General features: G+C 46.0%; 1 protein-coding gene across 2 annotated transcripts in view; it reads right to left on the bottom strand.

Moving 5' to 3' along the window:
* The window catches only part of bcas3 (BCAS3 microtubule associated cell migration factor), a 417,558-nt gene that overhangs the window by 323,444 nt on the left and 66,249 nt on the right, over window positions 1-27,865 (bottom strand). For both annotated transcript variants that reach the window (XM_080732380.1, XM_080732379.1), the window contains exon 14: window positions 9,621-9,754. In XM_080732380.1, coding sequence (XP_080588506.1) covers window positions 9,621-9,754 — 134 coding nt within the window. The remainder of the gene's footprint in view (window positions 1-9,620; window positions 9,755-27,865) is intronic.

The following is a 27,865-nucleotide window of genomic DNA, read 5'->3' on the forward strand; positions in this document are numbered from 1 at the left end:
TCATTAATACCAGGGATTTAACAGTAACACAAAGCCTCTCATTTAGTTAACAATCACGTTGTTATTATTACACTTTTGTTCTGGGTTTTGCAATATGTCACCATGTCCACGATTAGGTTTGAGGGACAAACAATTTGTATACTGTCAGCAGGGAACTGCTGGGGCACCACCGAGGTCGTACAAGGACGAGGCGTGTGTGTGTGTGTAGTGTGTGTGTGTGTGTGTGTGTGTGTAGTGGGGGGGGGGGGGGGGGGGTTAGACCCTGCAGGAAAAGGGCTCTTGAGGTTAACGCTCAGCACACAATGGGGTCAAAGTGACAGTCAGACAATGGCTGGGTGATGCGGGGTGTGGGCAATTAGTGAGATTGACAGTTGGTGTGCGCCTCAGTGTCTGCACCCCCCCCCCCCCCCAACACACACTTGTTTAGTGGTGTCTGGTGAGCTTGGGCCTATGCTGCCTACGCTATCCACACACACACACACACACACACACACACACACACACACACACACACACACACACACACACACACACACACACACACACACACACACACACACACACACACACACACACACACACACACACACACACACACACACACACACACAAACACAACATGTGTTTAGAAGTGGATTAGTGCCGAAACACAGCTTGCTGAAGACTCTGGGTGGGTGAACACTTAAGTGTTTTTGTGGCGTCGTCCACAAGTGTTTACCCGACCACAATGTGACGTTGTACGACCTAGTCATCTGCATATCCATGCAGCCGATGGCTTATACTGACTAATCCCCCGTGTACACAGAACTCTCCCGTCACAATAACAGATGCATGACGAGGCACTGGACTGAATCAATAAAAGCTATTGGACGGACAGTGATTGGTCTGATAGGAGACTTTGTGAGGGCGATTCTTTTTTTTTTTTTTCTTTTTTGTCTTTACAAAAAAAATCTAATTGTGTGGATCTCAGGATCCACATGGGAATGGCATGGCTCCAATGTGTAACTGGTATTTCAAATGACCAGACTGTGATGCTCACATTAGTGATCTATGAAATACTGCATCAATGATGTATGACTGTATTTGGGCAAGGTTTCAGCCTGATCAGTCCCATTGACTTCTATCCATTATCAAATGAAAGGTTAATATTTCAAACAGTATGAACATATCTTGAAACAAGGGCCAAAGCAATGAGGCTCTGACTGTTCCAACGGTTTGTGAGATTAGTTCCGGACAGCTAGCTAGCCTCCTGCAGAGCCAACTGCTCTAAAATTTACAAGTTACAACACTTGTCCTTATTGAGGAATGGAGGCAAGTTACCCCTAAAATTATTTGGATGATGACAATCTGAAACTAGAAAATATTGTTCCTTCGAAACAATTGTGGGCTCGCTTCAAGCCAGAAAACAATGGCTATAAAAGTACAAAATGTCAAGATCGCAGGCAGTGCCTGCACCCAAATGCATTTGGGTCCCCATCCGGAATCAATGGGGGTAAATTTACTCAAATACATTTTTTGTCTTAGCAATGTGACAAATACAAAAAAATATTATTGAACTCAAGTCTCCATGGCATGAGTAATCAATAAAAAAAAAGTCATTTTGGGGGTGAACTACTCGTTTAAGTGGGAGTAGCAGAAAGAGCTGTCATGGAACACAGGTAGGTTTGAAGCCTGGACATTAGGCGTACCAACTGGTTGAGACGGTTTATATTTTATCTTTGACAGAGATGGTGCCGAGGACCTGTTTGAAAAAGGGACAATCAGTCTTTCCTTGTGAAGTGTGGACTGTCTCGCATGGAACAAACACTTGAGGAGAGATAGCATCTCTCTGAGCATGTGAGACATGCTGGAGACCAGAAAGAGATAGGATGGAACAGACAATAGAAGTGAGAGAGAGAGAAAGAGAGATGGAGAGAGAGAGACTTGCTGACTTGTTGAGAAATGACCGTAAAAAGAGAGAAAACAGTCAGTCAGTAAGACAGTCAGTTACTTAGGCCTGTCACAATTATTACATAATCGTCGAATCGCAATTATTTGACATAATCGCAATTATTTGACATAATCGCAATTATTTTGTCATAATCGTCATAATCGTTTCCATTTTGAAAAATGTTTGTATATTTTCAAACATTTTCAAAAATAGTGGAAACAGACAATCTAGAAGCTCACAACACGCCGCATTGCAACATCGGCTGTTTCCACTATCGATGTTCTTTTTTAAGTATAAACTTGGCAATTCTTATATAGGTTAAGTGTCATATCTGCCATGTGCAACTTCAAATCCTAAAAGCCAAACAGAAATGTAATTGTCAATGGCAAAAACACAATTAAATTGTTAATGGCAATTATTTGAGTGACAATTAAGGCCTGTCCATACTTTGACCGAAACTTCAAAAAGGTCTGGTTCGACTACAAAATTACATCACTCGCGACTTCTGAAAAGCCTTAGACTGAATTAGAGGCCTTTAGTCGTCATGTAAAAAGTCCTAACCGTGACAGCCCTACATTCAGTCAGTCAGTCAGTCAGTTAGTCAGTCAGAGACAGACATACAGACGGTCAGAGACAGACATCCAGCCCTGCAGCTCCAGGCCTCTCTCATGTGTTGCCAGACCAGATTAGGTAATTGTCCCCGTGCAGCAGTGACAGCTAATGGGCCATCCTCTGCATTCCACACGGCTTCTTTTACTTCACAAAGAGCCAGGAGTGGAGCGGAGCAGGGGGCTGCGCTGCCTGACCTATGTCCTGGCTCATTATGGATGATTTGCCTTAGAGAAAGAACTACTTTGTGTGCGCGTCTACGAGGTCATAATCATCCTGTCAGACGTAGAAACGTCATGTTCTACAATCCACTGTCTAACGTAATTAATCTGACGGGAATCAGACGACGGAGCACCTGAGAGGTGTGTGCGTGTGTGTGTGCGTGTAAACCTAACGTGACAGATACTTGCAGATATCTTCCATATAGTGTTATCTTAATGAGGGCGGAATGCAACTGTGTCTAGTGTTTTATCTGTGTCTGACTAACACACACACACACACACACACACACACACACACACACACACACACACACACACACACACACACACACACACACACACACACACACACACACACACACACACACACACACACACACACACACACACACACACACACACACACAAGGGTCAGCCTGGACAGAAAGATTCCAGAGAGTGAGAATGAATAAGCACCCCTGTCCCGTCCCGCGTCCTTGTCCACAGAGGACACGTTGACATCCATGACAGCTGGACAGACAGACGCTGGAGAGGAGTGTGTTCAAAGTGACACTGATGAGGGAGATTAGGGCGCTCCGCTCACCTGAGAGGAACCCCCCTGGCATGACAAGAATGCTCACTGATGGACACAACGATAACGACAGAGAGAGAGAGAGACAGAGCGAGAGAGAGAGAGAGCGAGAGAGAGAGACACACAGTGCGAGAGAGAGACAGACACACAGAGAGAGAGAGACACAGAGAGAAAGAGAGAGAGAGACAGAGACAGAGAGAGAGAGAGAACTCTGATGAAGGGGTGGGGGACTGGGTGAAACTGTGCCTCCGCAAAGACGGAAAAGTTGGGAAGTGTTTGAGGAATTAAGAATGTCTACATACTGCATTTACTATTTGATTCATGAATATACTGTAGTACAGTACTCCAAACCCCTCTCCTTCCTGACCCCACTTCTTTCTCTCTTTCCCGACTAAAATATTGTCACTGTCGGGCAGAAACCTTGTATCTCCGAGTTTCATATTTGTACGTTTTTTCGTTAAGTAAAGCCCTGCTTCATCATACAAGGCTGTCACACAAGACTAGTGAAAATAGCAGATCTACAAGCACACAACGCCTTGCGGTGCGAAGTGTTTTGTGCTTGTAGATCGGTGATTTTCACTACTTTATATCATTTTTAAAATGATAAATACAAAACCAATGGTTTTGGACATAAAAGTTGTCCACCCGACAACGACGATATATATATATATATATATATATATATATATATATATATATATATATATTTTTTTTTTTTCCCCCAGTTTTATTTGATGATAAAACACGGTCAGATTCCAGATGGTGGGTCTTTGACCTGTGTGACCAGCGCTGTCCAGTTTGCCCTGCAACCTCCGGGGGTGCACTCTCCTCCTCTCCTCCTCTTACTCCAGAGCCCGCGAGGCTGCTGCTATCAGCAGCATGCTCTGTTTACCTGGCCCGGGCCCCCCGGGTCACTGGCAGCCGGCCACATGTTTGGACGCTCCGGGGAGAGATAAGGAAGCGTCCCTCCGCCCGTCCAAACTGGAGACTTTATCACCCAGCGGTGCTTGTGTGAGCGCGTGCGTGTTTGCGCGGCGATAACCCCGTGGCCATATCACCAGGCTAAGGTCGGCACTCAGTGTTTACGACGGCTCAGTTCAAAGCAGGCAGAGCGGGCTGCCAGTCAAGAGGACCTGCCGTGGAGTCGTACATTAACTAGAGGCAGGCGCTGGATGTGTGCGCCTACCTGTTTGTGTGTGTGTGTGGGTGTGTGTGTGTGTACACGCGCGTCTAGTCGATATCCCTGAACCCAGCAAGGCCTGCGGGCGTTTCGTTGAGTAAGCGCTGCTTGTCCTGTATATTGCAAAGTCACTGTGTGAGAGGATGAAGGAGAACTCTCTGCTCCTCTGTTGTGTTCTAAAGCCTGATTTAAACTCAACCGAAGCCAGATTTTGCCCAAAAATGTTTTTTAACTTACTAGAGCATTGGTTCCCAAACTTTTTAGGCACTTTTCATTACTGCTTAATTATTATAATTATTTATGGAATTTTCTGAGATTTGTTTGTTTGTTTTAAAATGTATGAAATATCGTTTTTTTTTTTTTTTTGCTCACCGGCGGCGGCAGCAGCACCTGCTTACCTAGTAACCATGGTAACCCCGGGGTCATGGCATCCACACAAAAATATATTTTAAAATATATATACTGTATATATATATTTTTTTTTAAATGTAGGAAAAGAAAATGGGATTTTTACTCTGCTGACTATCATCACCTGGATATCCATAGGCTATATGAAGATCACGACACTGACCTCATCAAACCCTGGATATCCATACATGGAGACGACTGGATCATCACCTAGATCTCCATATATGGAGCTGGTCAATACCACCACATCTGACCTCACGGACTCCATATATGGATATAGCTGACCAGTTCTGACATCACAGTGATGACTCGACCAGCTCAGCAGAAGGGTATACTATACATGCCAATGCACCAATGTGCACACGCCCATGTGCACCCACCCATGTGCGCGACCTCGCCTTGTCTATTCTCGCCCTTAGGGTGTCTTACTGGTTGTATATCTATTAAACTATAAAATAACAAACTATAAATAAATAAGCAGAATCTGCAGGTGTCCGTGTTTCCTGACGCATTGCCATCAAATTCACAAGGACCCAATGGAGTGCCGTGGCAGGTTTGAAGTCAGTCAGATCATCGGATCTCCAAAGATAAGTCCACAAATCCCCAAATATGGAGGTCCCTGATTTTATCAATATGATGGAAATATCATAGCATTGATGACATAGACCAGCCTCCAAGTACAATAATGGGTACTGCAGTAGGGTATAGTAGGGGAAGAAACATGTATGAAATACACAAACTGAACTTTAATTCATTTAAGCACTAATGCCCTATTCAAAAATGCTATTTTAGAAAAAATTTAAACAACAGGGCACACTGGCAGAGAAAATCAAGTTTGAAAATATGTTGTAGTTAAGAGTATAAATTAATTTTAGCTGTGGCTTATCTTATCGTTTATGTCCCTTAATAATCTACAGTCGACAACTTGGAATATGATGAGGGAAAGCTATGCACTATACTGTATATATTAATTTACTTTGAACATGTATCTATAATAAGTAAGATCCTCATATTTATCAGCCATTCAATGGACACGGCAGCATCCAAATCTCCGCCTCAATCAAGGGGCCGATGTGCCGATGTTTTACTTTCGTCACTATTCATCAGCTGGCTTTTAAAGATGTCTATCAGCCAACTAAAGCGTGGTGGGCTTTAGTGTTTCCATGTCGCAATGAGTGGCTACATGTGTTATCCAGGCCCTTACTCACACAGCCCCATGTCCTCTCTCTCTCTTCCAGATTATAATCAAATGTACTCTGCTACTCCACATGAAAGAGCCCAGACTGGGTGGGAGCGCTGGGCGCTGTGACTGAGTGGGGCGTTTGGCTAGGCCTGCTGTGGCCCAGCGGGGAGCCTCTTGCTCTGCCGGAACCCCCCCCCCCCCCCCCCCCCCCCCCACACACACACACACACACACACACACACAGTATACACACACTCCAAACCACCGACCCCCTCTCCTTCTGACCCCCACTTCTTTCTCTCTTTCCTGACTCAACTGGTACCCCCACCTCGGGTTTTTAGGGCAACAACCTCTGTGAGATGGTTTTTTGTTTTGTTTTTTTAATGAGGAGAAAGGTGTTGCTTGCTGTTTGCTGCAGCTGTGTTCTGAACAACTGATAAGTCTGTTATATCGTTGCTGTTGGGCAGAACATTGTAAACATTGTATACTTTCAGGACATGGACAAAAGGACCTGTATTCCAATGGATGTAATGTAGTTATTATTAAGTCACAACAAACTCTCTTTAAGACTTTTCATTGGTTCAGAATTTATCAAACACACAAGACAGAGTCAATATAGGTGAGTATATGTACTGTATAAATCCCCTTTTCTCCACATTTCTTATTTATTTTTTGCCAATTGATGCAAACCCACACACACCGTGTGTTGTCACTGCTGCTGTCGTACTCACTCAACTACCAGTGACTGAGGAGCCCCCACCGGGAGGACGTTGTGTCTTCGTCCTACTCCTCCCGCCCAACTTTCCCTGCTGACAGAAGCTGCCCCAGCCTGTAGGAATACATGCTGTTACAGTGTCACTCCCCACCCTGCTTCCCTCCACCCAACACGATCCAATTGTGTTTGTGCATGTAGACGCTCAATGAAGCCAGATGCACAACGGTGTGGATTCGAACCCACAACCTCTACGGTGGAGGGCAGGTACTTTACCACTGCGCCACCCAAGCACCTATAATGTAGCTCATGGGTCTTCAACAGGGGGTCTGGGACCCCAAATCTTTGAGTGATAGAAAGTTTTTTTTTCTCCTTTTTTATATTAACCACCTGAACCCTAGTGTCCATATTCTGAGAAATTTTGTGAGCTTGTAGATCGGCTATCTTCGGCAAAGAGCTTGTGTTGACGGTTCAAGTGGTTAAATATCTGAAAACACAAATTGACATGAATCCAAAATAAACTGATGATTGTGCTGTCAAACGATGAAACTATATGGGATCTATGATAAGGTCGGGGGTCCCTGCTTCATCTTTCTCTCAAAAAGAGGTCCTTGGCCTGAAAACGTTGAAGACCCCTGATGTAGATGAATATTTGAAAACATTTTCAAATTTACTAAAAAAAAAAGAAGGGAAAAAAAACTGATTTACAAGCTCACACCAGTTGTGAGCTTGTACGTGGGTACACTCTGTCATAGGACAAAGTAGGGCATTCATTCACAAAGAAAAGTGAAAGACAGGTTTCTGCCCGACAGCGATAACATATGCAGTACCGGGTCTTTCTGTCCTGAATTGGACAGGAATACTGTGGCTGGCACACAGTCAGGAAAGTTGATGGTTCTTAATACAGCCAAGAGACCGGTGGTGCTGATTGAAGCTCGATGCCGGCCATAGTTCCTGTGGTCCGGTTTCAACTGGGATCTAAGCGTGGGCCCAACGCATCCACAAGCCAACGCGTTCTGAGGCACAAATTTAACGGTCGCAATTTTTTCACTGAGAAGCTCTGCTCTGCCTCAGTTTCAATTCAATTAGCTAGGAGGGAGAGAGAGAGAGAGAGAGAGAGAGAGAGAGAGAGAGGTGGGGTGGGGTGGTTGGAAAGTGGCATGTCAAACAGAATCCATCCCTCCAAATAACATCTCTATTTGATTTTCCTCACCACCCTGTGTGTGTGTGTGTGTGTGTGTGTGTGTGTGTGTGTGTGTGTGTGTGTGTGTGTGTGTGTGTGTGTGTGTGTGTGTGTGTGCGTGCGTTCTTGCGTGCGTGCACAGGAAAGACAGGAGTGGAGAAAGAAAGCGGAACACACACACACACACACACACACACACACACACACACACACACACACACAAAAGCTACACATTGCCGAAAACAGAGCCGTTTGTCATTGAATGCTATTTGAGCCTGGCTACGGCCTATTTCTCTTACAAATTGTCTCGGCTTTTAAACGTGTTTGCTTTGGAAGCCGATGAATGGAGGTGGCCAGCGGGGGAACCGCGCACAGCGTCCAGGCACAGCTGTGAGTGCAACGAGTTGCTGCTACATCAGTCTTCAGATCAATTGGGGGTGGAGGGGAGGGGGGGATCACGCCCTGCCCTGTTTGTGTTCCTGTCTCCTCCGGAGTGAACAACAACACACATGCATGTGTGCGCGTGCACACACACACACACCAACACACACACACACACACACACACAAACAGGGAGCAACCTGCCGGGGCGGCCCGAGAACAACAGAGGATCACACCCATGTTTATGGTACAAGACTTCCTAATTATGAACTCACACCCAAAACACACGCAAGCTCACACGCTCGGACACACGCGAACACACACTGGGACACACATATGATAGTATAAAGAGTAGTAGGAAGAGGGTTAGAGAGAGTGAGAGATGGCCTAAAGATACCTATTATGCCTCCCAAACAAGAGAGGCTTTTGGTTTGATGGCGGCTGATGCTCACCAGTGTCGGCTGGATGACAGTGTTTAGAAAGCCGCAGAGTGGATGAAAGGCCTCGCTGAGCCACGTGCTAACGTCCAGCGTCACAGCAGGGAGGCTGGCTCTGCTCGCCGCGGTGGGTGGCCCCCCTCCCTCCCTCCACGGGTCCCCGCGGTCACAACACAACACAGCACCTCTACACACCGCGGTTACGGGGTGAATGCATGCGTTTTGCGTGGTAACCACTTAAACCTCTATGTCGTCGGTGTCGGGTGGAAACCGACAACGTCCAAAACCGTTTGTTTTGTATTTATCATTGTAAAAAGGATTTAAAATAGGGAAAATAGACGATCTACAGGCACATCTACAGGCACACAACCGCGAGGCGTTGTGTGCTTGTAGATCTGTTATTTTCACCAGTTTTTGTGCGACAGTCTTGTATGATGAAACAGGGATTTTCATTTACGAAAAAGCATAAACATTTGAAACGTGGAGATACCAGTAAGACTCCCTAATCGGGAGATAGGTGACCGTCAGTTCGCATACACAAACTTTAGAAGGCAATCAGGAGGGAATATGGGAAATGGGACAGATCCATGTTGATCACATGACTTTAGAGATACTGTGTACCACTTTGTGTGATTTTAGGCCCGAATCTGTAGGAGCAGTGTCCAAAAATGGGTTTTGCAAAAATCTAAGATACACATTTGAAACTTGGAGATACAAGGTTTCTCCGTGTGTGTGTGTGTGTGTGTGTGTGTGTGTGTGTGTGTGTGTGTGTGTGTGTGTGTGTGTGTGTGTGTGTGCGTGTGACCTTGGCCTCGGTCTCTCCACGGTGCAGGGTGTAGAGGTGGTGCACGGCGCTCTGGGAGGACGCCCACGGGTGTGTGAGGACCTGGAAGACATGGAAGTCATGTCCCTGTGTGTCGGCCGTCACCAGCAGCATGCCTGTAAAACACACACACACACACACACACACACACACACACACACACACACACACACACACACACACACACACACACACACACACACACACACACACACACACACACACACACACACACACACACACACACACACACGTTGTCATTCCAACGACATGAATCTTATAGGCGAACATAGTTATCATAGTATCTGTAGCCAGAGAGTGCAGTTATCTACAGATCTACAGATCAATAGTTTATTGGTATCATTGTGTATGTATTTAATCCAACATGTAAAGAGACTCCCACTCAATTTCAAAACAGCATATAAACACACAGTGAACTGAGCCAAACTGGTATCAGGCCTACTATGCCTTTAAAACAAACAAACAAGCTCATTAAAACGAAGCAAGGCTATCGTTTGTCACGGTTGTAAAACGCAGCCTTGATGCCTCACATCATAATTTGCTCTCTGGTCGAAGTCGTGGCCCAAGTCGTCTGCTGCCGCTCGGGGACAGGGACAGTGTGAGTCTGTGGTGTTTGTGCGTCTGTACGGGAGACAGACGCTGTGCATCTATGTATGTTTATGTGCGTGTCTGCGTGTGCGCGCCTGCGCACGCACATAAATCTGCCCCGACGCGGGACCGCAAGCTCTCGGCTGGAGTGTAACCCCTACTGACAGGCCCATTCATTTAGTCCTGTTTTATTTGAAGCTCGTCGAGCTCCAGAAAGTATAGGCTCTTACCGTAAACAACACGCTCAACAAACCACAGCAGAACAAACCCACAGCTCCACTGGCTCTCTGCTGGTCCAACGGGGCCCTGAAGGATGTTCCTTCTGAAGCCTGCGAGATGTCGCAAACGACTCCACAGACAAAAGCCGTAAGTTAAAAAAAAAAACGTCAGGAGACGCATCGCCGTTGCACGTGGAGAAGGATTAGGACGTTTTACCAACAACAAAAAAAAGTCGCCTTTTTTGACGAGTCCCAGCCATAACTGACACGAGGGTAATTAGTAATTTTCATCTCAGTTTTTCCCCACGGAGGCTTTTATGTGGAAGATGCAGTAGGTTTTAATTAGTGGCCAGGCTTTATTGGGTGGCATGTCAAATGTGAAAAGAGGAGGCTGGAATGGCATAAGATTAAAAGGATTCTGTAACACGTGCGAGCGGAGATGGAAAACACACCCTCTCTGCGAGGAGGGGAAAGAAAAAAAAAGTATCCGAAGCTGAATGATTTTGCGCAATCTTCCATCAAACTTTGCAAAGCTTCAAAGCTTTTTTTTTTTTCATTCTTGCTTTTTTTTCAAACGACAGCGAATGCCAGTTCTGCATCAAGATGATGAGAAGACGGACTGACTGCGAGGGATAAAGAGATGAATGAGGGATGGGTGAAGCAGGAGATGAGAAGAGGGGCCATGCAGATTATTGAAGAGGAGGAGTGAAGGAGGAGGAGGAGGAGAGGAGGGGAGAAGCAGAGCGGGAGCATTAAGACAGCGGTTAGCTATTCATGCAGTATCAGAGCGACCAGAAACCCAGAGCGCTCAGGCCCTGGGCCTGTAAACTGCAGAAACCCCACGCCCCAAACGAGGTGCCAAGCCGCAAGAAGCATTTGCGTCAACTGGGAATGGGGAGAAAAAAGGGACTGGGCCCTTCTAATTATAGAGTCTGGAAACGGAAGCACAGGGTGATTAGGAGTTGAGGCGCTGCGGTCTGTTTATCTGGGAGCTTCCTCTCTTTCTCTCTCTCTCCCTCTCTCTCTACCACCCTCCTTCTCTTTCTTTCTTTCTTCCTCCTTTCCCTGTATGGGCCCATCCCGCCCACCGAGCGGCTGGAGAAGTCTGGCCCCTGGGTTTTTTTTTTCTTTTTTTTTGACAGATGAGGCTTGGCCACGGCTCTTCTGGCCAGGCACGACTTTTCTCTTCTTGCTGATGGGACAAGTCTGCGCTCCAAAAAAGCAACAGAGCAAAGCACAGAGGGGGGCGGCCCCGCGCAGGGAGCTGGGCGAGCGCGCGAGCGCCTGAGGACCGGAGGCTTTTGTGGCCTTGTTGAAATACAGAGGCCCTGGCCGAGAGGCGTCAGTCGGTTAGCCCGCGAGAGGGACAAATTAAAAAGCAGCCGTGCCGCTCCGCGGGTGTAAAGAGAGGGTTTCGGGGAAACCTGAGGCTGGCCAGAGTCAGGGTTTGACACGTCCTATTTATAACACCTCGTCCCCGGGGTTTGGAGTGTTATTTACGACGTCTTGGTACCAGAACGCGCTGGCACACGCACACACAGACGTACGCTCAACGGCAAAGGGATGACCTCTAATTTGCCATGTGTGCGAGACATGCGTCCCGTAACGGGACGTGATGGGGGGAGTGATATAATCATTTCCATAAATATCGCCTCACGCTTTCTTCTTTTTTTTACCTCCCCCCAGCCCCCCCACCCACAATTTTTCGCTCCCCCCCCCCCAAAAAAAAAATCGTTCTTGTTTTGTTTTGCTGCAGCCTCTGCTGTCACGTCTCTGACCAGACAAACACAAAACATCTGCTCTATCCCATTAATACTGGGAGGATGTTTCATTTACAAAGTGGCTGGGATACAGCTTTTTCCCCTCTGCAAAGGCAGAGAGAGAGAGAGAGAGAGAGAGAGAGAGAGAGAGAAAGAGAGAGAGAGAAAGAGAGAGAGAGAGGGAGCGAAAGAGTGAAAGAGAGAGAAAGGGAGGAGAGTTCTCCCACTTGGCAACACAAAGGGCCACAACAAAAGTAGTCCACTTTCTAATTAACAACACTAGTCTCTGAAGAAGAAAAAAACGAAGCTTTGAAAATGGAGAAAATCCCAAATTATAACCATGTGGATGAGGACACTGGGGATTCAGATAGCTTTGCTGTTACCGGGACGCATAAACTTCACAGCAAATGAGCCCAACACACAAATGAAAGACCAGCCTTTGTCTTTGAGGGTTGCCAATGTTATGGAAAGGACAGGAGTGTGTGTGTGCGTGTGTGTGCGCGCGCGCGCACGAGCGAGAGCATGTGCGCACGTGCTCGCTGTCGAACACACGCGTTATACTACATATCGTCGTTGTCGGGTGGAAACCTTGTATGTCCAAAACCGTTTGTTTTGTATTTATCATTTTTTAAATGATTTACACCACCAAAAACAGCCGATCTACAAGCACACACGAGGCGTTGTGTGCTTGTAGATCGGCTGTTTTCACTACCTTTGTGCGACGGCCTTGTATGATGAAGCAGTGCTTTACTTTACGAAAAAACATACAAATTTGAAACTTGTAGATACAAGGTTTCCGCCCGACAGTGACGATATAGTATATTCTAGAGCATACATGGGCAACTGGCGGCCCGGGGGCCACATGCGGCCCCCACCTTCACTTAATGCGGCCCGCAGGTTAATACCGGAATACTGATATATTATTGATTTCAGCTGTTACAATTCCAAACATGACCTCCTTTAATTCCGTCAGTCTATATTAGTAGCTTAATGACTAGTATAGTAGTATTGAAATGTATTTTTTTATGTCCAATGTATTTGTATTTAGGTTCATAAAGTTAACATGAGTATATAACTAAATGCGTTTGAAATTAAATAAAAATTTTACATTTCAGGATTCCAATTCAAAAATAACAAAAAATTATTCAGGATTCCAATTCAAAAGAAGCAAAAATAGCCGATCTACAAGCTCAAAACGCATCGCAGCGTGATGCATTTTGAACTTGTAGATCTGCTATTTTTGCTTCTTTTGTATAAGATACTAGAATGACAAAGTAGGACGTTGCAATATGCGATGTGGCTCTCTGGAGTGAAGGTGGAAATATAGTGGCCCTCGCCATCATCAAAGTTGCCCACCCCTGTTCTAGAGACTGCACCTCTGTGTACGTGTAAGCAATAGCATGCAAGTATCTGTATACAAAAGCTATTGCCGTGGTTAAGTACACATACACGTACGTTGTGTGTACCGTATGTGAGCATGTTTAGCCAACATGCGCCATCTATGTACTGTATGTGCACGCGGGCGTGAGAGCGAGCGGTGGTCTCCATTGGCGGCATCATGCTGGGCTTATCAAGGTGTTTATGAAAGCTGGTGGAAACACGCACACACACACACACACACACGCACGCACGCACACACACACACACACACACACACACACACACACACACACACACACACACACACACACACACACACAGGAGCGGGACGTAAAGTGGGCCCCAGCCCCAGATCAAAGCCACCCACTCATCCAGACCCGCTCTGAGATCACTGGGTCCCCAGGCCAACACCCCTCCACCTCTCCCTCTCTCTCTCTGCAGCACAAACCATTAAGATAAGTGAGGGTGCATGCTCATATATGCCCCCCCCCCTTCCAATCTCAGTCATGTGCACACGCACGCACAGTCGTACACGCATGCACGCGCGCACACACACAGGGTCACTCTGCGGTCAGTAAGTTGTTAATCTTTTACAGGCAAAAAGTGAAAACTCCTGGAGCTTAACCTGTTGAATTCAATAAAGACATGGCTGAACCTTGTGATGAACATTATTCACACTGTCAATAACACCCAGGGAGGGAGGGAGGGAGGGGAAGAGAGGAAGAGGGGAGGGGTGGATGGATGGATGGATACGCTGATAAGTGGATGGATGGGTACAAGGATGGATGGAAGGTTGGACGTGGACGGATGGATGCACAGTATGGACACATGGATGGTATATGCCTACTATCTACTAGGGATGGGACAATATGAGATATTTAAGATATTATTGCGATAATCAAAATCCATTATCCTGGGCGGAACATTTGCCAATAAAATAGCAGATCTACAAGCTCACAACGTGTCGCTTTTCGACGCGTTGTGAGCTTGTAGATCAGCTATTTTATCAGCTATTTTATTGGCAAATGTAGATCAGCTATTTTTTGGCAAAGAGAATTGATAGAGTGAAAAAAAAAAACACTGTATCAAGTATGTATAAGTACCTTTTACCAATTATAGAGGGTTTAAATGGTACCGGATATGCAGCTTGGCAAATAAAAGGTGATCCCAGTGCATGAAGGAGGCCGATTTCAAATCTCCACAATACAATTATCGTGAGTGTTTTTTAATCACGATAAACGATAACATCGCTCATCGTCCCATACAATCTACAGGAGGGAAGATGAGGCGCGTTCTCCAAGCCAACCGTAGTCCTCTCATCACCGCCAACACCGTACCACACCATCATGACAGCAGCTTTATTCACCGTGCCCACCGTGGAATAAAAGCTGCTGTCATGTACCTCCCTGGTACCATGGTGGGCAGCGGGCACCGGGGGAGGGCACGGCGGGCGCGGAGCCTGGAGCCGTGCTGCGACCGCTATGGTTTGGACGAACCTCCCAGGATTCTCTTAACTCCCTCGACCACATCCACAAGTCATCTTGCAACAAGGACGGACGGGGGGGGGGGGGGGGGTGAGGCGGAAAACAGAGGGATGAATGGATGGATAAAGAGAGAGAGAGGGAATAAAAGCATAGAGAGAAACAGAGCGCATGAAACAGAGAGAGAGTGAGGGAAAGAGAAAAGTAGAGAGAACCAGAGAGGGAGAGAGGGGGGGGGGGAGGTGCTCATGGTTCATTTGATGTACAGCGGACTGAAACTGAGGAGTGTGTTTTTCTACGCGCTTCAGAGACAGACCACCAGTGAGCGCTCAGATATTAATAGATATGAACAAGAGGTGTGTGTGTGTGTGTATGTTTATGTGTATGTGTGCACGCGCGGTTGACCTAGCCGAGAGGCTGCCATTAGTTTAATATTAAGATGTTGGAACGCAGGCTCTTTTAACAAGGCGAAACCGGCCCGTCTTTCAAGTGGTGCCGACATACTTAGGAGGTGCAGGGAGCGTGGAGGTCAGGTTCACACAGCGTGACCGTGGGCGAGGCAGGACTCACAGCACACCACCTAAACCCCCTTTTTATGGTACATTTACATATTTGCACACTTCCACGCTTGAGCTGTTTCAGAGTACAGGGAGTTGATTTGTGCATCCGTCATTTGGGGCCTGCAGGAGGCAGTTCGGTCCAACGTGCGCGCCAACGTGCACACCGACGTGCACCTCAAGAGTCCTGACAGCATTGGCTTTCCGACATGGCTACAAACAAGTTCTCACGACAGCTTAGCCGACAGCTTTAACGCCATCCGTCTTTAGACGGGGAAAAAACTAAAAACATTGTCCGAACACAATATCCTGATGAAGAGTTTGAGACTGAGCATTATTTAATCCCTTTCTCTGAGCTAGCAGACAGAGGTAATCTCCCTGCGTTTTAACATGCTCCTTTATGTTCTGTTAACTAATGAATCCCCTCAAACATTCGCCACCGCCGGGCGCTGATCAGATTTCACGCAGCTCTGTTGGAGCCGTTGATATGAGAAGAAAAGATGTGGATATAGGGTACAGAGGGAAAGGACGGAGTAGTGTGTGTGTGTGTGTGTGTGTGTGTGTGTGTGTGTGTGTGTGTGTGTGTGTGTGTGTGTGTGTGTGTGTGTTCGTGCGTGTGTGTACGTGTGTGTGTGTAGTGTGTGTGTACACTCTCTTTCAACATTCTAATTTACTGTATCCTTTCTGCTCTGTGGAGAATGTTACAAACGTGGCAGTGGACAAACCAAAGATGAATTCACAGAGTGTAAAACTTAGCAACTCACCTCTTCCTAGCCAAGCCCCCCCCCCCCCCCCCCCCCCCCCACACACACACACCCACCTACCCACCCACCCACATCATTAAAGAAAAATCACACATGCTCTGTGTGTTGCAGCGATGCAGGCGTGGGCTGTGGGTGACTCCACCGTGGTGAGGTGTCTGGTCTGGAGTGTGACTGAGGTTGGTGGCAGAAAGGGGGGTAAGGCACGTTGAATAGAACAAAATGAGCTGAGTGTGTGTGTGTGTGTGTGCTGTGCGTGTCTGTGTGCGTGCGTGTGTGTGTGTTGGGGATGGTAGACTCTGGTTTGGCCTGGGGTTTTTTCCTTTGCCTTGACTCATGGTCAGTGGCCCAAGCAAACATTCTTTACAGCCCTTATACTTCTAACCAATGCTAAATAATATCAATAAACTGCTTGCCGTCCATGTCGCCCATATTTATTTCATATATCTGTACCCGACCGACCGTTCGTTGTTCATTCTTCTCCTTTGCGTCCCTCCCTATCTCGGTTTCGGCGACCCTTCAGGCCTATCTCGACTCCTGTCCCAACGCTCCTTCAGTCCTCTATGTCCACACACCCTCCTGTCTGATCCCTGGATGGTTTTACAGGCCGCTGGACCCCGTGCCTCCCCCTCTCTCTCTCCCTCTCTTGCCACTTTGCTGGAGGGCAGCGCCGCCGCTTTACCACCTAGCATGGAAACGCTGTAAAAATAGCCAGGCGGCCAGCACTGGCTTTTACAGCCTCTTGGACAAACAGTGGGAGAGCGTGGCTTGATGGAAGCTCTGTGTACTCTGTAAATACAGCAGGGAGGTTTTTTTTGCAGAAAGCTGAATATTCACACTGCGGCCTGTCGGCTAGCTGGCTGTGATGTCTGCTACTTTAGTTTCATGTCAAAGGAACACAAACGGACGGGAGACCGCGTTCGGAAATCAGGTACAGATTTCGCCTGAGGACCTCATAAAAAAACGACTTATAAAGGAGACACTTGGACCGAATCGCAACACCCCAATGATTGTACCAGTCTTAAACCACTCCACTCCAGACCATCGCTATATTTAAAGGGATACTATTTCAAATTTCAGACTGTAAAAAGATGACTCATGCACAGTGATGCACAAAAGAGTCTGAATATTACTATAACTAGAAAACCTATAACACGATCTGAACACGTCAGGCTACGCCGTGGTTATTTCGAGCCCAACACTCCAGGCGCAATAGCTGGCTCACAGGCCAGGTCCTGACAGCGGGCAGACGGCGCGCCGCTGCACTGGGACCTCTGCAGCACGATCTGTCATGTCTGTGGATCACTAAAGTAGCGGGAAGATTCCAACAGTGAAAGAGAGAAAAACCACGCTGTGGTCTTACGCCTGATTTATACTCGGTTCGCGTGTCGTGTCGCACACCAACAATAGGAGATCTACAAGCTCCACCGTGGAACTCCGTCTGAGTTTGAAAATCTGTCTTTTTTTTTTTCTTGCTGTTTTATGCACGACACCGGCGCATCGGGCACTAGTATTTCATATCGTGACAGACGCCTAGCGAATGCAGAGAAAGGGAGAGTATTATATAGATTATGACAGAGTGGTGGGTGGATAGGGGGTGGCTATAGATCATCAGCTTATGGATAATACCATTATGAAATGGAGATGATGTGGAACAGTGCTAACCCAACACTATAGCATCTCCTCCATCAGAGAGAGAGAGAGAGCGTGAGAGAGAGAGAGCGAGAGAGAGACATAGGCAGGGCAGGCCAACTGCAACATGGCCCTCGCTGTGACAGGGGTTAGGGTTAGTGTGTGTGTGTGTGTGTGTGTGGGGGGGGGGGTTAATCCTCTCTGATTGTTTTGTGGAGCAGCCTTCTGCCAGCTCTGAGGACAGGGATGTAAATCACTGTGCTGCGCTGCATTCTGCTCAGCACGGATCAGCCTGACGTGATTACAGAGTAACACACACACAGGATTATGATGACCCATTCCACAATTGCGGGTACATTTTGTGTCTCCAAGATAAACAATGTTTTCTTGAAGAAAAAAAGAAAGAAAAAAGACAAAGTCTGTATGTTTAATAATAAGGAATTAGGTTTGACTTTCACTAATAATTAACGTTATTAAATTATGTATATTTCCAGCAAAATGTAATATATTAAGTAAAGGTCTCCAGCTCCAGATTCATACAGCCAACTTCACGCCATTAACACAGAATCAAATGCATTTCATACGGTATCTATGTTCTGTATTATATATTATTTTAGTAATAAACACAACCCCTTCCTATTTGCCTGGTTCCAGACTCGCTGAATCACTAGCCACACCACTTTAAATTTTTGTTTTGGCGATTCAGGGAGTCTGGTGTTGCTCTCACTGAAGAGGTTTTCCTCGTTTGGAAATCCGTCCGGTGAATCAGCGTCGCTTCTTGGGGCTTGTGATCAGCGTGGGTGGGGTTTTCCAAGAACTGCGATTCCAAGTAACCTAGCGCCGCCGCCGGACTGTACCGCACATTCCCAAACAAAAATTGCGTCGCCCGTCTCGGTAATATGCGATCGTATCGATCTGTTTTCTTTGTCTATTTTCAGAGCGCAACCAAATGTAAAATCAGACATTATGACGACACCAAGGCACCGCCAAAATACATTTTAGTCGTCTAAATCAACTGTCGACTATAACTAAACTAAACACTTCAGATGACTAATGACTAAAACTAAGTTAAATTTCCTGTCAAAATCAACACTACTAGAACGAGGGAAATTCAGTATTTTCAGATCAACCCAGCTGATTTGTTGCCCACAAGGAGCCCGTGAGCAATTAGGGGTTAAGAGTCTTACTCAGGGACACACATCGACATTGCTACCTTGGCCTGGAATCGAACCAGGGACAACAAGGGGCTCTATGAGGACAGTGGCTGTGGGGTCAGGGGCCAATGTGCCGACATCCAAAATCTATACTAAATCTTGTGCATAGTTCTGGTCCTGTGCTCCAAACAATTGCTAATCAGAATCAACGCAATTGTTACATAACAGGTTTACAGGTGTAAAACAATGGGTGAAATTATTATTATTATTGCGTTTGTGCAAGCTCCATTGTTTTTGTCATTTCCATAAGAGAAAGGAAGGGGAAGAACAAGGGGAGGGGGGGGCGCAAGTGGAATAGAGTGAGATAGATTAAACAAGATATCCAGAGCAGTAAGTACCTCAGGTAAAGCTGGGTTCAAACCTGGATGGTTCGAGTGGCGCGATTACATACAAAGTCAACGCAAAGACGAGACGACGCGCGAACGGGCGCGGCGCGAACGGGCGCGAACCATCCGAAAGGGGCGGTGCGAACGGCATGAACGGTCGCCTCCTATCGTCGCCCCACTTGGAAAAATCCAACTGAAGCGACCTTCGATTCATCCCCACTCCACCCATCGTGTCCTGACAGCCATTCAGCGTTGATGTTGTCCGGAGACACGGACATGTTTTTGGTGTTTGGAGATGGGACTCCCTTTTTTCCAGGTGTTTCGCTTTGATTCCAACGGGACATGATTTTTTTACCAATGCGGATGGAGTGAAGCGATAGAAACGACTAGAATAGAAGAAATAGCTTCAGCTTTGGACACAGCTTGAGACATAAAAGGTATATGAGCATAGCAGCAGAGATATGCTAATAATAGCCTAATAGGTTCATACAATTGCATCACTTTATTTAAGGTTCTAAATGGGCTTGCACCTCCTCCACCATTGAAATAGTTCATAAAAAGAAGTGGAAGTGGCGACAGAACAACAAGGGCAACACCAGAGGGGACTGTGAGGTACCATTCAGACAGAGTGTGTTTGGTGAAACAGTCTTCTCTGTTAGATCCTCCCATCACTGGGATAGTCTCCCTACCAAAGTAAGAGAGACCACCAACTATTTGACCTTCAAATTCAACCTTAAAGGAGTAGTTCACCCCCAAAATGACTTTTTTTCTATTGATTACTCATGCCATGGAGACTTGAGTTCAATAATATTTTTGGGTTTGTGTCGCATTCCTAAGGCAATACTTTGATTCTAAAAAATGTACCCCCATTGATTCCGGATGGGGACCCAAATGGATTTGGGTCCCCATCGGATTTGGGTCCCCATCCAGAATCAATGGAAGCAAAAGAAAAAAAACGCAGCCTTACTGCTGTACATCCTCAACAGTTACACCGTATTCCTGCCAAAACGGCATAGTAACTATAAACTACTTTTACTTAACACATGTTGAAGTAAAATGTAGTGAAATTAAGTAATGAAGTAATGATGTCTATACAAGTGTATGGACATCTTGTACTGTATAAATGTATTTAAGACACACACTGTAGCTTTCGCAACACTTTTCAGCAGACAATGTTCATTTAGTTGTTTCACCACTCATTGTTTTTGCTGATCTGCTGCAACTCGTTTGTGGTTTAAAATGTCACCACAAGAGGACATTGCTTGAATAATATCACACAAACAGAAAGGACTTGTTGCTGCGAGGAAACATACAATTTGGGTGACAATTGTTTTAAACCTCTCTTCTCCTTCAAAAACATTTTTTATTCTAAAGTAAAACTCAGCAAAAAAAAAAGAACAAGATTAGCCTTGCAGACGCCGTGTATAATCCCCACTTACACCTAAAAACCTATGCTGGCCAGTGAAGTGGTAAGAGGACACAGGAAGTGGTCTATTGAGAGTTGGAAAAAGTAAGTCGTATGGTCAGATGAGTCATTCCTCACCCTGTCCTCAAGTAAACACGCACACGGCTGCCACACACCAAAATAAGTCTACAGGCCTGAGGGCTTGATTCCTACAGTATGTCAATGAGTTCTGGTGGCTCTCTTGTGGCGAGGGGTTGGTCTATATCCACTGGATCCTTACAGGACATCACCGTAAAACATTCTTCCAAAGTGACCGTTTTCATCTCATGGTGAAACGTTTCAACTCATATAAAAGGACAAAAATAAGCAGGCGATATATGTTTAGTACATTAAAATAGACATTTATATTTTAGACAGATAATGTGCTTTGAGTGGATATAATGTAACAATTTAATCTATGTTGTTTTGAGGTCTTCCAGGATGACATCGCTTCCATCCAAAAGACAGGAAGTGGTCACCAAGAAAAGGTTGCCAGTAAGTTGGCGTGCGCTCGGGGTACGGTCAGTCCTCCCACCAAAACCAGCGAAGAAGCCACCCCAGACAGACAGTAAACAGGCCCCGGAGAGAGAGAGAGAGAGAGAGAGAGGGGCGCAGTAAATCACATCAGAGCAACAGCTGTGAGCCGCGCTAATTACTATCTTGGTGTGAAGACACAACTTAATTCATGCTAAATGTGTGGCTGCGGGGAGGGAGGGCAGAGCTGGTTGTGTGCGGGGGATTTCCCCCGTGTTCAACATGTGCGTGTGGGTTCTGGGGTTCTCGGCGTCGGCCTGATTTCTTTCACACATCAGTGAGATGGAGCGACAGAGTTATGACACCACCGAGCGTCGCCTTCACGGTACAGCTGCCTGCATGGTTAGGCTCCGCAGCCCGGCCTTCTCATTAGGGCTGGCCCATTGCTAAACAAGGGATATAGAGTTTATGGGACACTGCCACACGGCAACGGTCCCATAAACCGTGAAGCTCAGTCCGGGTTTGTCCTCCACTGCTCATGACTTTGATGGTTTTCCAATCTTCCGTGGATGCACTTTAACTCTTATACCGCTACGGACGTTCCCGTTCGCCCCAATTCTTTGGGTCGCGCCGCGCCAATACGGCCGTTCGTTCGTTTACCGCTTGTTGATGTCCGTAAGCTGATGAGGGGTCGCGCCGCCGTGTACTGTAATCACATCGCCCGCAGTGATGGTCTTAAAAATCCATTATGCGTTAACATCAACGGAGACCAATTCTCTTCCGTGTTGATTTTCTCTGGCCCTGAGGCTCTGTGGCCAGAGACTGCTCTCAATGTATGGCAAGCCATAACAGCCAAATTCACATTAATTCTTGCATGACGCCGCCCTCTGCTGCCTGGTCTGCGAAAGTGCATTGTTGCACAATAAAAAAAAAAAAATAATAATAAATAAATAAATGTCTATCTATCTACTATAACGTTGCAAAGGTACGCCGTTTTTTGATGGCACCAGACCCAATAAATAAATAAATAATCTGGCAGTAGTAGAGTTAAAGGTTCCACAATGATCGGCTTCTGATTTTTTTACTCCGCTAGCTTGCTACTCACAATTTCCCTCCTTTTTAAGAGCAGATTTATGTGTGTACTGTATTGTATTGTGTATTGTAACTAAATTCTGGTCACAGGCGAAGATTACACGCTCGGTGCAGAGAGAGCAGTGGCAGGTCTGTCTCTTTAAGTGACTGTCCAATGATTTTGTGAATGAGTGAACAGTACTAGACAGGTTGGCCTGCATGGACAGCAGGAGCTCTGATCCTTATCACTCACTGAGGACTGTAGAGAAAGAGAGGGAGTGAGGAGGAGAAGAAAAAGGGATGAAGGGTGGAGCCCCGCATGCTTCATGGATCAATCACTCCATCTAGTGCAAGCAATAGTCAGAGAAATGAAAGGAAATGCTGCTGGAAGGCCTCTGCCATCGCAACACAAGTGTATTTTGACCTTGGCATCGTACCTAATAATCAAGTCAAGGATCGTTAAGGACGGGTGAAGGGGACGAGACGTGAAAGCAAACAAGCACACACACATCGCAGCTGTTAAGGAGAACGCTTTGCCACTGCACTTCAGCTGCACCCCTCTAATTACACCGCCAGGAATAGATGCACTGAAACACCACAGAGCGCCAGCCGCCACACCAAGAACCGGCGGCCGCTCGCCCGGCCTCTGTACTGCCTCCAACACACACAGGCCGCTTGGGTTTCTTGCGTAACCTCGCCTGGCCAAAAGGCTTCTGGGCTTTCCAGACGCTGTCGAGTCATGCCATTGTTTCCTGCTCGGCCTCTCTTTCTTTTTCTTGGTCGCTGGGCTTGACCACTGAGAAGGGATCCTCGGTTAAGCCGTAAAAGCAGTTCAGCAGCGAGCCACTTCCTTTAGCTCCTTGGGAACAGTTCATTTAGGGCAAGACCAGCGCGTCAGTCACTCAGGATTTGGGCTCTAATCAAAATCAAGAGGCCTCTCGTTCTGGGACACTATAAAGTAGGCGGTGTACAGACAACAATGTTGGATTTTCTTTCTTTTTTTTTTTTTTTGCAAGCAGCTTAATGATGAAAGCAGTCCCTAAATTACAGCTCTGGAAGTGAGGGGTGCTCAGTACATGGCGAACATTCATGCCGACCTCGTTAGGAGGCCTTAATGCCGCACAGAAAAGAGGGAAAATTCTTGTTTGTGTTTTCAGGGCTACATTATGGGTGCCTGATGATGTCGTAATTCAAAACACTTATTATTAGTGCCTCAGATTTGCCCCAGTGTAAATGAGGTGGTAACGTGCACATGTCATTATTGGCGAGTAAAGTTGACAGGTTAAGGGGGCGCTCTGCGTTTGAAGTCGCCAGCACCCCGTGGCCTTCTAAAAACACACAGCTGGGGAAACGGTTTGGAAGGAGAAGGCTACTTTAGAGGCATGCAGAGAGGAGAGAGGAGGTTCCATTCAGTAGATGTGGAAATGCTGCACGTTCTGCATGACTGGATGAGTATTTTCCCCTTCAGTCTGGTACAGAGATGGGGAGTATTCAACATGATTGCTCTCTCTCTCTCTCTCTCTCTCTCTGAGGAAGGTTGTCTTGTTGTGCATCTCTGCAAGACAGCTTGACATGAGGTCAAAATCAATGTCCAGTGGGCAGAGCGTCCGTGGGTAGATACTGTTCGTGTGCAGGTGGAGGTCTGCTATGCACAGTGCAGCCATTCTGTTTGGGACTTGGCTCATGATAATGAAGAGTGGTCATGGTTGACCATGAATGTTCGCTTGACCAGATAGCTGGAAGCCATGCTTTTTCAATGGGCTAATTTCAGCACCAAAGTCGCTCAAACACACACATGCAGACAGACAAACACTCACGCTCACTCTCACACACACACACACACACACACACACACACACACACACACACACACACACACACACACACACACACACACACACACACACACACACACACACACACACACACACACACACACACACACACACACACACACACACACAAGCACACTAGAGTTCCAAGAACAGAAGACTATATCTCTTCATCACGGGGCAAAGGTCAGTCAAGTTACCCCTGAGACAACGGCGCCCTCTAGAGATGCCTCTGTTCTGGTGGATATGATATGAAAGAAACACTTGGCTACTGCCCCGCCCTTTAGGAGACTGGAGGCAGGTCCTGAGTCCCGGCACAAATGTCTTTTCATTCGCTTAATTTGAATCTTTCATTCATTTTGTTTAGATTTTTTGTTCATTTTAGTTTTTTCCCCCCTTTTTTTTAAGGCTTAGGTTTAGTTTAGTTGTATAAGTTACCATAACCCTAGGTTGTGGCCTTGTGGGTATTTGTCAGAGGTGAGATTCAAAAAATATCTGAAAGTTTGTGAAAAGTAGCTTATATAGATCTGCCATTTCCACTATTTTTAAAAAATGTCTGAAAATATTAGGATTATGTATGAAATATTGACAAAGACTAAAACACAAGCACTCCAATGGGAGAAGAGAACACGAGCACAGATTATGACTTGATTCTTGATTTCCTTACTCACAGAAGTAAATATGTACTTTGTGTGAGCCCAGTCTCTGGCTCATGGCAACAAGCTCTTGTCCCGCAACTCTGGCCACACATATCTCTTCTCTCTACTCTCTGTTCGTGCTGAACTGTCAGTCTAGTTTCATCCAAGATGCTCTATTGTGCTTTATAACAGATAAACAGAAATGTTATATTTTATTATATGGGGAAAAAAATAATTAACATTTTTTTAAATGTTTTCTATTATTATTATTATTATTATTACTCAAATGTTTTTAGAAGACCATTTGAATATTAGGCTATTATGATCGTGCACTGGGTTGTAATAATGATAAAAATAATGAGCGCAAACATTACATTTGTGCTGTATTTAGTGTTGTATTGTTTTGAAATGGATGAGCAATAAGAAGTAAGATTAGGAGTGAGGTGGGGGGGCACAGCCACGCTCACATAGAAGAACCTTGGTGCAGCTTCTGTATTTAAGATTTTTATTGTTACAAAAAAGAAAGTGCGTCAGCCTTACTGGTCCATTTGATACGATATTTTTTTACACCATCGAGTTGAATTGAAACCACTTACAGGTGGCAGCCGTTCGCAACTGGTAAAAACAAACCTAGCCCAGCCCTACCCTTCCCTGACCCTTCTTTGTATATACTTACTGTTTGTATAGACTTACTGTTTTTTGTTTATTCTTTCTTTTTTACTGACTATATCTACTGCATAGTACTGTGTTCTATTCGTCTGTCATTCAATGTTATATGAGTTACTTAAATGGTTTCCTGTGGAAATAAAAAGTCTTCAATCAATCAATCAATCAATTAACAACCAAGCTCACATTCACTTTTTTTTTTCATTACTCAAGAACTAATCCAACTTGTTGCACTTCCTTGTGTTCACACATTTTCCATGACATTTGACAATGAAGCCAGGAAGCGATATACTAAAACCACAGCACAAAACACTTCTGTGCCAGAACAACACATCTCCTTTCTGGGTCCTGAGCCACCGATTGTGAAACCCTCCATTGGACAGTACTGAAAAGCATTCATAGAAAGACGGCTCAGCATTCTGACATTAATATCAGCCTTTCACAAGAAATACTGCATGTGTGTGATTCATGAGGGGTTTAGCCATGTATTGGGGAAACATTTGACCCCAATACAGCTTTTTGGGTAGATATTTGGTGTAGACGGGGGGGGGGGGGGGGGGGACTGTCAAAGTACAGTTGTAACTCAAATTTACCAAGAATAGAGGGTTACAGTGGTTAAGACTGACTGTACAGTACATTTTTACCTGGAGAATACACTGATAGTCAGGAAAACAGTGTCACTGGCATGCTGCTGTATCTGTGTGCTGTCTCTGTGTGTGTGTGCGTGCGTACACACGTAAGTGTATGTGCCTACATTCACGATGGCGGACATGTCTGTGCTTTCCGTGTGGGGTGTGCAGTGTGTGTGTTCACAATTTTTATGCCTGTGTGTGTGTGTGTGTGTGTGTGTGTGTGTGTGTGTGTGTGTGTGTGTGTTGGGGGGGGTGGGGGGTGATAGGGCGGGGTATCTAGTCTGTCTATGTCTGGTTCTTTAGTCATAAGCCCAGGTATGTGAGGGATTTCTGGACGGGGAGGTCAAGGGGTGAGAGACATCTTTCAGCAGCTCCTTTATTAACTGCACACGTATCCCCCTCCACGCACACACATTAACACGCACAATTACAAAGCACGCGCACGCCACAGAAATAAAGCGGAGCGGCCCACATGCCTATGTACGCCCATATACGTATGTATGCATACGCACGCAATTCTGCACGTGCACACATGCGCACGCACGCACGGACGCTCGCACGCACACGCACTCATACACACACACACACACACACACAGACACACACACACACACACACACATGAATTGCACATTGACACTCACAAAGCAGCCACTGTGGCTGCACTTCCGGAGTGAAAAGTTCAAACGGCAAACAGAGGAGAGGAGAAGCCAGAGCTAAATAAGATGGTGAGGAGTGAGTTTAGGATATGACCAAGACCATGCTGTCTTGCTCTGTCTCTCGCTCTCCCTCCATCCCTCCTCCCTCACACACACACACACACACACACACACACACACACACACACACACACACACACACACACACACACACACATCCCTCTTTCTATCCCGCAAACACACACGTTTGCTTTGTTGTGACTGTAGCGACACGGTGTCTAATGTGTATGGCGTCTGTGCTGGTGGCTCCCAGACACTTCAGACTGGAACCAGTCCTCTGCTGTGGGAGCTGAAGAGGTCTGGAATGAACCAAACACCTCCAACCCCCTCCCCTCCCCAGACATCCAGGGTGGGTGGGTGTGTAGGACAGACAGCCGTGTAGACAGGAAGTTTACCAGGAAGAGAAGAGCATGAGAGATGGAAAGATGGCGTGGTGGCAGAGTTCAGGGCAAGTGACATTGCCACTAGAGCCCAAGCGACAACGATCTTTGGGTAAGATGACAATTCAGATTTTTGGATTACAGATGTGCATACGGATATGTTGTCAATGAGTGCGAGCTGTGCGACATTTTCTAATCAATTAAAAACTTGATTTTACGATGAATTGAGTACAAAGGACCCCAATGGAAACAAGCCATACTGTAGGCTTTCTTGGAGCAGCACCTTGTATTGAATTATACTTTCCAGGGCTTTTTTTGTTGTTGTTGCAAACTGCTAATAAAGTATTCAACCATTTCAAGGATTTCATTCAAGTTGCTATTTGATAAATCAAACAAATGAAATAAAAACAAATAACTTTTAGGTAGATAACCCC

The sequence above is a fragment of the Nannobrachium achirus genome, assembly GCF_963921795.1.
Source record: "Nannobrachium achirus genome assembly, chromosome: 8".
Taxonomy (NCBI): domain Eukaryota; kingdom Metazoa; phylum Chordata; class Actinopteri; order Myctophiformes; family Myctophidae; genus Nannobrachium; species Nannobrachium achirus.